At 41.9% G+C, this 11,177-nt stretch overlaps 1 protein-coding gene and 1 pseudogene across 7 annotated transcripts in view; both read left to right on the top strand.

Moving 5' to 3' along the window:
* The first annotated feature begins 44 nt into the window (after positions 1-44).
* PPHLN1 (periphilin 1) overlaps positions 45-11,177 on the top strand; it is a 100,514-nt gene continuing 89,381 nt past the window's right edge. For 5 of the 7 annotated variants that reach the window (XM_008140570.3, XM_008140569.3, XM_028144187.2 and 2 more), the window contains exons 1-2: positions 45-146; positions 7,171-7,262. In XM_008140570.3, the coding sequence (XP_008138792.2) occupies positions 65-146; positions 7,171-7,262 (174 nt within the window). In that variant the 5' untranslated portion in view covers positions 45-64. Of the gene's footprint in view, positions 147-669; positions 1,052-7,170; positions 7,263-11,177 lie in introns of those variants that run through there. The other 2 variants (XM_028144185.2, XM_028144186.2) reach the window with 2 other exon arrangements.
* Positions 5,917-6,519, top strand: LOC129149805 (40S ribosomal protein S8-like; annotated as a pseudogene).

The raw sequence follows: 11,177 nt of genomic DNA, 5'->3' as shown, positions 1-11,177 counted from the left end.
AAGCCTCTTCCCGGATCACTTTAGACCCCGGCGCAGGCCCGGAGGCGGGCGCTTGGCTGACGTCATGCGCGCGCCGGAAGTGCCTGCTCGAGAACGGCGACGAGCGGACTACCACACTCACCGAGACTCCCGGCGGCCCCGAGTTGGTGAGCGCGTTTTCCCTTTGTGAGCGGGGGCCGGGGCCGGGGGGCCTCGCGGGAGTGGCGGCGGGCGGGCGGGCGTTTTCCGTGGCGGGACTTGGCGTCTCCCGCTGCATTCGAGTCGGGGAGCAGTTCTGCCTCTGCGGTTGAGGGTGGACAGACACAGTGGAGTTTGGAAAAAAGCAAAGTGTTAAGTCTGAGATACAGTTCGCGTCTCTTTAGCGCCTTAATATGCAAAAGGGGACTGAACTAGGTAACTTCAATGACGCCAGAAATGTTAGGAAGTCGGTAAATTTTACTGAATGTGTTCGACGTATCCAGTTCGGTATTAGGCACTTTTGAGAGCTACAAAAAAGTGCAAAACAGGCTTTTTTTTTTTTTTAAATATATATATATATCCCCTGGCGGATATCTTAATCTAGTTGGGGAGACTTGGATTTGGGAATGACTCATCTTGAGTACTGGTATGGACAAATGCTGAACTTCTTGGCACCTTTTTTCTTCCTGTAAATCTATAATGGGCACACAACTGCTTTTTTTTTTTTTTTTCCTAAGAGGATATATACAGGCCCATCATTCCTACAGAAAAATCAGAAAATAATACAAGGTAGTTTATACTAAACTTCTACCCACCAGCACACACAGACCAGGCCTCTAACCACTCCATGGGAGCCTGCGTGGCAGCAGCCTGGAACCCAGAGCCTTTCCTGGAGCCGGCACAATCCGGACTGAAGCCGATGTCTTACAGAGAGACCGAAGTGCAATCCAGCCAGGACGCAGCTGCATTTTGAGAGGCCTGAATGCCTCCGCGTCCACCAGGGGACCGCTGGGACTAATTCTCTTGGCAAACTTGTGGCCAGCCAAAACTACCATGCTCCACATCCCCGTTATCCTTGGTTACCGCCCAAGATGTAAGCCCCTTTGGTCTTCTATGCTACTACACCCGCATCCCCGTGCTGCTTTGTGCTTCCCCTCCCTTGGTTTAGACTATCACTGCTTCTCTCTCTCCTTTTTTTTTTCTACATTTCATCTCTCAACACAGCTGTGCCCTCTGAAACCTCTGTTCCCTGCTTAACGAAGTCTTACATATTCAGTCACTATGGAAATTCTACTTCATCTCTTGACTTGAACTAACACTTGGCTTTTCCCTCCAGCCCTTTCAATTAAGCTTTTCTTTGACACCTGCTTTTGAGGTTGGGTGATGGCTGTAGCCATATTGAACTGATTTAACTTTCTCAGATACTTTGTCTCCCCCCTCAGGGTCTCGGCAAAGGTTCTTTTCTCTGTCTCTGGCATTTTGTTTTCCCCTGATCTCTTTCTTGATAATTTCTATGACTGCTAAAGATCAGTTTAGCTGTCACTTTCTCTGAGGGGTGTTGTCTGACTTCCCATGGACAGAGTTAGATACCATAGCCATGCATTGAGTGCCCTTTACTTCCCTTATCACAGCCCTTATCTTATGTATCCTAATTGCTTGTCTCTCTGCCTTTTCCACTAAGGTAGGTTGTGGGGGAGAGGCTGTATTTTTGTAACTAGTGCTTGATAGACTGTCAGGTATTTCTGGAATGATTGCAGTGCTACAGGTACAGTCACATAAATCAGGCAGTGGACTGTCATTTCCAGACTTCACATCTAAGAGCCGTTCAAAAAGGGCCATCTGCTGCTCAGGTACAGCTCATTGTGACTGTGTGATCCCAGTGTTGCCATAGCATCCAGTTTTTTCAAGGAAAGTTGGAAATACAGTTGTTGATTTTTAAAGTGATATCTCCCATTTTTAAGTTTTGTCAATGGGATAAAATTTTATTTAAGATAAAACACCACAACACAAAACTTGGGCCTATCAGTCACGTGTGGCCTGTCAGTCAACAGTTTGGATTCTATTTTAAGTGTTGTTTGGTGTAGACATGGGCGTTGTGGAGACTAATAGATTTTGAACTGAGCCTTGGATGGATGGTTGGAAGTTGAATGAGAGAATGGAAAGAGGTATTCCAGTTTGGGAACTATGTCAAACAACTCCAGGTTAGTGTGTGTTTTTCTGTGGCAGGGTGATGAGGCTGGCATTAATAATCCTTTTGGAGGTTGAGTGAAATGATAGAGGGGGCATATGGAGGGCAGAGAATAAGAAACTATTTGGATTCTTGATTAGGGAAACTTCAGATATGAATGATGTATTAGCAAAGTGAATTGATTATCTTTTTTTAAGGGTCAAATGGAGAGTAAAAGACTGGAAGAAGGCTGGCCAATTAAGACTCTAACTTCCATGTAGATAAAGAAATAAGATTTAGATTTGTAAATATCCTATATAATAGGCTAATATGCAAATCGACCAAACGGTGGAACAACCAGTCGCTATGACGCACACTGATTACCAGGGGGCAGATGCTTAATGCAACAGGCGGTTTAGAAAGCTGGGTATTTATTTGGATTTACAGTCATTGGCAAAGCTCAGTTCTCTTGTAGGTGGCTAGAGGAGTGGCCTCCTGGAGCCTGCTAACCTCTCTCTCTTAATCGATCTTGTTTACTCCCAAGATAATCTTCTGGAATGACATTTTGCCCCAACCTTATTCCAGGTTTATAAGCCTTCAGTGAACTCTAATTTTCTAGTATGTTGAGCCATTTAATGCCCTTGAATTTGTTCTCTCTGTCCTTTCCTGTTTTGCTGTGAAGCACTGTAATATGATGGTTAGGGTGTGGGCTTTAAAGTCGTACAGACCTGAGTCTGATTCCAGGCTTCATTTGGCTCTGGAATTTGAGCTTTTCAGAGCCTCTATGTTTTTATCTGGAATGGGAGGAATAATACCTACTTCAGGGGAGGAAATGAAAGCTTATTGATTGCCTATGCAGGGCTATTTCCTACTCCTTTGCAATATGTTTCTTCTGTTTTTGTCAGTTGCAACTTTGTTATGTACATGTTATTTCCCTAATTCCTTTCCCTTTTCTTAGCTTCTGTTATTTTCTATTTTATCTTTCTCTGAACACTGGACAATGATTAATTATAGTAGATACTTTGCTATATTTTGATCATTTTAATTGGCATCAATGTTATTTTTTCCCCACGAACTTTAAATAAGTGTTCTAAAATTAATTTAGTTGCCTGGAATTTAAACATTTTCAATTGAAATAGTATTATGTAGTTTTTAGTTCAAGACAGCTCTTAAAAACTTCTTGATTCAATTTAGTATGTGAGGAATATGTTTACCTTCTTTTAGATCAGTACATCTAATCCTGAGAAAAGATTTTTAAAAAGTGTCAGGGTCCCACCCAGGCCAATTATATAGGGATTTCAGAGAATAGGGCCTAGACACTGGTATTTCTTTAAGGCTCTTTAGATGGTTCTAATATGTAGCCAGGGTTGAGAATCCCTGCTTTGGGTGCTAGACCTAAAGGATTCTCATCAATACCTTTTACTTGAAAATGAAATGACACTGGTGTCATGAAAAGTATGAAAGGAACCATAATCTAATAGTGCTCATTGGAAGTTTTCTGGATAATTAAAAGATACAAAGAAATATTAATGTTTTCCAGAATGGCTCATGTGGTGGTCATCAATATTATGTTTATTTATTTGGCCAGTATTTAATAAGTACCTCTGCTAAGTAAGAGGGGTGCACAGTCATTCACTTTGCAGTGATATTAGTTTGGGAGAGAGAAGAGGAAGAAAAGTAAATTGAAAATAATTTGATATAATAGTGTTATAGCAAGGTACTTTAAGAGGCCCAAAGAAGGAACAACTTTATTCTTTGTAAAGAGTGTAAGAAACACAATAAAATGAATGGGACACAGCAAAAGCAGTCCTAAGATGGAAATTTATAGCATTATAGGCCTACCTCAAGAAACAAAAAAAAACACCCCAAAACACTCAAATAAACAATCCAACTTTACACTAAAAGGAACTAGAAAAAGAACAACAAACAAAGCCCAAAGTGAGTAGGAGAAAGAATATAAAGATCAGAGCAGAAATAAACAAAATAGAGTCTAAAAAAACAATACAAAAGATTAATGAAACCAAGAGCTGGTTCTTTGAAAAGACAAGACTGACAAACCTTAACTAGACTAAGAAAAAAGGAGAGAGGACCCAATTAAATAAAATCGGAAATGAAAGAGAAGTAACAACTGACACCAAAGAAATACAAAGGATTATAAGAAAATATGTCAACAAATTGGACAATATGGATGAAATGGATAAATTCCTAGAAGCATACAATCTTCTAAAACTCAATCAGGAAGAATCAGAAAATATGAATAGAAAGATTATAACTAATGAAATGGAAACAGTAATCAGAACATTCCCAACAAGCAAAAGTCCTGGCTTCCCAGGTAAATTTTACTAAATATTCAAGAAGAACTAACATCTGTCCTTAAGCTATTCGAAAAAAATTTAAGAGGAGAGAAGACTCCCAAGCTCATTTTATGAGGCCAGCATTATACTAATTCCAAACCAGATAAAGACACTACAAAGGAAGAAAATTTTAGGCCAATATCACTGATGAACATAGATGCTAAAATCTCAACAAGTATTAGCAAACTGGATCCAGCAATATATTAAAAAGATCATATGATCAAGTGGGATTTATTCTGGTGTTGCAAGGTTGGTACAATATCTGCAAATCAATTACCATGGTGCACCACATAAACAAAATCAAGGAGAAAAACCACATGATCATATCAGTAGATCCAGAAAAAGATTTGATAAAATCTGGCACTCTTTTATGATAAAATCTCTCAGCAAAGTGGGAATAAAGGGAACATACCTCAACGTAATAAAGGCCATATATGACAAACCTGTAGCCAACATAATTCTCAATGGACAAAAACTACACAAGTGTTTCCCTTAAGATCAATAACAAGACAGAGATGTCTATTTCACCACTCTTATTCAACATAGTACTGTAAGTCCTAGCCACAGCAGTCAGACAAGAAGAGATAAAAGGCATCCAAATTGGAAAGGAAGAAGTAAAACTCATTATTTGCAGATGACATGATATTGTATATAGAGAACCCTAAAGATTCCACCAAAAACCTGCTAGAACTGATAAATGAATTCAGTAAAGTAGCAGGATACAAATATATGCAGAAGTCAGATGCATTTTTATACACCAATAATGAACTATTGGAAAGGGAAACTATCTTCACTTACAATTGCATAAAAAACAACCTAGAAATAAATTTAACCAAGGATGCAAAAGACCTGTACTCAGAAAATTATAAACACTCGTGGCCCAGTACACGGATTTGTGCACATTGAAAGAACAAAGATTTGTGTGGTAATTACATTACTGCAAAAAAAATTACATGTCAAAATAGTATGTATAATACTAGAAAATTGTGCATGGGAAAGGTCCCTACGCCTGGCCGGCGATCAGGGCTGATCAGGACCTTCTGGCTGCCAGCCGGGACCTTCCTTCATTCTGTGCCACCCCTTGGTGGTCAGCGCATGTCATAGCAATCGATCCAACTCCTGGTCAAACTCCCGAGGGAACGTTTTGCATATTAGCCTTTTATATGTATAGATAGTATTATAAAATTAAAACACGGGTGCGATTGGCGCCAGTGAGAGCTTTATATGTATTGTGCATGTGCTAGTCAGTGTTTATTTTTAAATCACCAGTGCGCGTCATATGTATCAGATGGTCGGACGGATGTATGGTCGGTCACTTAGCCTTTTATATATATAGATTGAAGAAAGAAACTGAAGACACAAGTAGGTGGAGGCATCTGCTGTGTTCATGGATAGGGAGAATTAACATTAAAATGTCCATACTAGCTCTTTCCAGGCATGGGCATCTCTTGGGACAACTGGCATAAGCCCTACAAGACCGGGGGCAAGAGAAAGCCCTACCAAAAGAAGCGAAAATATGAGCTGAGACACCCTGCTGTCAACACAAAGATTGAACTCCACCACATACACATAATCTGCATGTGGGGAGGCAACAAGAAGTACTGAGCCTTGAGTTGGTACGTGGGCAACTTCTGGGGCTCCAAGTGTTGTACATACAAAACAAGGATTATTGATGTTGTTTACAATGCATCCAGCAACAAACATCTGCACCAGGAGCTTAGAAAAGAATTACATTGTACTCATTGACAGGACAATGTACCCACTATGCACTGCCCCTGGGCCACAAAAAGGGGGCCAACCTGACTCTGGAGGAGGAAGAGATTTTAAACAAAACTCGACCAAAGAAAATTCAGAAGACCCGATCAAAGGAGAAAGAATGCCAAAATCAGCAGTCTTCTCAAGAAGCAGTTTCAGCAGGGCAAACTTCTTGCATGCATTGCTTCAAGACCAGGCCAGTGTGGCTGCACAGATGATTATGTGCTAGAGGGCAAGGAGCTGGAGTTTTATCTGAGGGAAATCCAGGCCTGGAAAGGCAAATAAATCCTCTTCCCTCCTATCTTAGCTCATGTAATAAAGGTGTTCATTAAAATAAAAAAATTCCATACTACCTAAAGCAATCTATAGATTCAATGCAATTCATATCAAGATACCAATGGCTTGTTTCATAAAACTAGACCAGATATTCCAAAACTTTATGTGGAACCACAAAAGACCCCAATTTGCCACAGCAATCTTGAAGATGAACAAAGTTGGAGGAATCATGCCACCTGATATCAAACTATACTACAAGCTTATAGTAATCAAAATAGCAAGGTACCGGCATAAAAACAGACATATAAGTCAATGGAATGGAATACAGAGCCCAGAAATAACCCCACACCTTTATGGTACTTTTTTTTTTTTTTTAACACCCAAGGATATTTTTTTCCAGTGATTTTTTTTTTTTTTTTAAAGAATGGAAGGGAGGGGGGAGCTTTTTATTTTCTTTCAAAGAAAATTTCAAAATTGTTTGGAAGAAGAATTGTCTTAATCATTCTTTTTTTCTTTTGGCCATTTACATTTTTTTTCCCCCTTAAGTATCTCTGGAAAATAACTTGTGTTGGAAAGTAGTCATTTACTCATTCATCTTCTCTATTAATTGCCTAATAACAAAAATAATTATAATTCTTTGGTTTCTTTTTTATCCTGTAGTGGCTCACAGAAGAGATGAAATGTGGTCTGAGGGACGACATGACTATGAAAGGCTTCCAAGAGAACGAGCACCTCCTCGAAATCACCCTAGTGTAAGTTCCTTCTACATGTAGAATAATTCAAAACCTAGAGTCTAAGTAATTTTGGTACACCAAAGCTAGGCCTCTTAACAAAATCTTCAAGGGCCCAAAATTTACCATTCTAGGTTGAAATATAGATAGATTAAGCTTATCTTTTAAAAGTTAAAAGTGTGAAAGTAAAAGTCAACATTTTAATTATTTAGAAAATCCCTATTTTATATTTCCTGCTTATATTTTTAAAATGGAGGGTTTATATTTGTGAAGAAAATTTTAGATTTGGTAACGGTCAGTCCATCACTTCACTAAGTATTTAAGCACCTGTTTCTGTTATTGGCTGACACCTATTTTTCTATATTTCTAAAATTGTTTGCAAATTGGATATATGAAATTCTAAAGTAGGGGCAGATCAGGAGCAGGCAGGCAGGCACCTTCTGGTATGCTGTCTTACTGCTTGTCTCTTTGTGGCTCTGGGAGTTGGAATTTTGAATCAGGTCTTTTCTCAAGGAGCTTTGCTATTTTGCTTATTCCTATTTTCCCAGCACTATATCCAGTACATGGCACATTGTAAGAAGTTCAGTGTTTATTGAATAAATATATGCACTCCACAAAATCCTGTGTAGAAATCCAAGGGAGAGTTTGAGGAAGGTCAAGAAGCTGTCAATCTTAATCTTTTGCACAGGCCCATTATAAGCACCAGGAGATTGGGCTTGTGGGCTTGATAATGTATGGATATATTTGTTTATATATTGTTTATTACTTATATGTTACAAGTAAATCCTACAACCCACTTAGGTCGGTGGTGTTACCTTCAAGGTTGTCATTTGGCCTAGGTTACAGCTTAGGTTGGGGTTGATCTAAAATGATTTAAGATGGAAAAAATGAAGAGACTTACCATATATCTTTCAGAATGAGCAGACTTAATTATTACCATACTAGTAGCCCTGCGCACCAGTCTGTGAGCCAGTAGGTCGCTGTCGCCCTCCTGTAGCTCTCTGCCCACTGCCCTGCCCTCCTGTAGCTCCTCCTGCCCCTCCCTATAGCTTGCTGCCCTGCCCCCTCCTGTAGTTTTCTGCCTCCCGCTTGCTTGCTGCCCTGCCCCCACCTGTAGCTCTCCACTGCCCGCTTATAACCAGTAGCTTGCTGCCACCCTCTTGTAGCTCTCTGCCTGCTGCCCTGCCCCCTCCCCCTTCCCCCACTCATAGCTTGCTGCCCTGCCCCCTCCTGTAGCTCTCCGCCTCCCACTTATAGTTTGCTGCCCCACCCTCCTGCAGATCTGTGACCCGGTCATTACGCGGTCGGTTGTTATGCCTCATGGTGTAATGGATAATTAGCATATTCCTCTCTTATTATATAGGATGTGATTTCAGGTTAATATATAGACTTTATGTTTCTAATCAAAATCCCAATTTTTAATTTTTTTCCAACTTGATAAAAATATTTTATACTTTACCTAGAACAATAAACAAGTAATATCTATAAACATAATGTAGGACAAATGCAAGGATGGGAAAAAAGATGATTTAAAATTTTTATTTTATTTTTTAGAATTCTTGCCTGTACAAGAATATATTCCATTAGGAATTTATTTTTCAAAGACAATTAAAGGAATTTTTGGTGGGATTATGCCACCAATTGGATATATAATTGGGTTTGCTTCACTTTGCTTTCAATTTTGGGAGATTGCCCTTTTTATTTTCTAATTTTTTTTTTAATTGAGCACATTTAGATGGCTCCAAACTATAAAATAAGGTACAGAGAAGGGATAACTTATCCTATATAACAAAGAGGTAATATGCATATTGACCATCACTCCAAAACACAAGATGGCTGCCCCCATGTGGTCAAAGATGGTCGCCCCCATGTGGACACAAGATGGCTGCCACAAGATGGCCAGCAGGGGAGGGCAGTTGTGGGCGATCAGGCCAGCAGGGGAGGGCAATTGGGAGGGACCAGGCCTGAAAGGGACGGCAGTTGTGGGTGATCAGGCCTGCAGGGGAGGACAGTTGGGGGGAAGCCAGGCCTGCAGGGGAGGGCAGTTTGAGGACAGTTAGGGGCAACCAGGCCTGTAGGGGAAGGCAGTTAGGGGTGACCAGGCAGGCAGGGGAGGGCAGTTAGGGGCGACCAAGTTGGCCAGGGAGGGCATTTAGGGGTGACTGGGCCAGCAGGGGAGGGCAGTTGCGGGCGACCAGGCCTGCAGGGGAGGACAGTTAGGGGCAACCAGGCCGGCAGGGGAGGGTCGTTAGGGGTGACCAGGCTGGCAGGGGAGGGCAGTTGGGGCAATTGGGCCAGCAGGGGAGCAGTTAGGCATCAATCATGCTGGCAGGAGAGTGGTTAGGGGGTGATCAGGCTGGCAGGCAGAAGCAGTTAGGGGCAATCAGGAAGGCAGACAGGCGAGCAGTTGGGAGCCAGCAGTCCTGGATTGTGAGAGGGATGTCTGGCTGCCCGTTTAGGCCCGATCCTACCGGGATGGGGCATAAATGGGCAGTCGGACATCCCTTGAGGGGTCGCAGATTGGAGAGGGTGCAGGCTGGGCTGAGGGACACCCCCCCCATCCCATGCACGAATTTCGTGCACCGGGGCTCTAGTTTTATATATTTATTTTAAAAAATAATTTTATTGATATCAGAGAGGAAGGGAGAGGCAGAGATAGAAACATCAGTGATGAGAGAGAAACATTGACTGGCTGCCTTCTGCATGCCCCCTACTGGGGATCAAGCTCACAACCCGGGCATGTGCCCTTGACCAGAATCGAACCCAGGACCTTTCAGTCCGCAGGCTGACGCTCTATCCACTGAGACAAACTGGCCAGGGCGGGGATAACTTATTTTAAATGGTAATTTTATATTTAACTAATGCCTGCTTATTACAAACTAGAGGCCCAGTGCATGATTGAATCATGCACATATAGGGTTCCCTACACGCTTTCGCTTTCGATCGCGGGAGGAGCTGGGTGCCTGTCCGCTGGTGCACCAGGCCTTTCAGAAGCCTCCGCCGAGCTGGAGGCTTCCGAAAGGCCTGGTGCCGGAGCAGACAGGCACCCAGCTCCCCTGCTTTTGATGGTCCACGGTGGGACGTGAGCTCGCTGCCCCAGAGGACCCTTCTGTTCCGCAGCACAGCCATGGCACCGCCGCTGGCTACGCGAGCTCAGCGTCCCGCTGGCCCAATCAGCTATCCCGGCCACCCCGAGTCCCGCCCCCTGCACCTCCCGCTGGCCCAATCGTGGGCGTAGTGGAGTGATGGTAATTTACATATTACCATTTTATTAGGTAGGATGAGAAATTTTATGTATGAACTTCCTAATCTTCAAAACAGTACTTAGTGTTGAATGGTACATGTATAGAACCCCGTAGAATGTTTTATTTTATTTTTATTTTTTTATTTTTTTAATATATTTTATTGATTTTTACAGGGAGGAAGGTAGAGGGATAGAGAGCTAGAAACGTCGATGAGAGAGAAACATCGACCAGCTGCCTCCTGCACACCCCCCACTGGGGATGTGCCCGCAACCAAGGTATATGCCCTTGATCGGAATCGAACCCGGGACCCTCCAGTCCGCAGGCCGACGCTCTATCCACTGAGCCAAACTGGTTTCGGCGCCATAGAATGTTTTAGATACCATAAAATGTAAGCAGGATTTATTTATAGGGATATAATTTCAGACAATGGGAACCACTCAATGCTGAAATTATGGAAGAAGTTATGATATAAAACCTTAAGTATACCATTCTTCATTATGTATGCATGCTATATTAAATTGTAGAACATATTGCAGTAAAAATTGGCTTAAAGAGCTATTAAGACTGGAGGCTATTGCTAGGCAGGGGAGCTGGGAAAGAGTTTTAAGATGGGATTAATCAGTTATATCAGTGTCATGAAGACCAATAAGAAGGGCCTTCCAGTTCTTCAGTTAGGGTAATATGTGAGAAT

The sequence above is a fragment of the Eptesicus fuscus genome, chromosome 7 (genome assembly GCF_027574615.1).
Source record: "Eptesicus fuscus isolate TK198812 chromosome 7, DD_ASM_mEF_20220401, whole genome shotgun sequence".
NCBI lineage: Eukaryota > Metazoa > Chordata > Mammalia > Chiroptera > Vespertilionidae > Eptesicus > Eptesicus fuscus.
The sequence above is the reverse complement of the archived record's forward strand: the minus strand, read 5'-3'. Positions and strand labels throughout refer to the sequence as shown.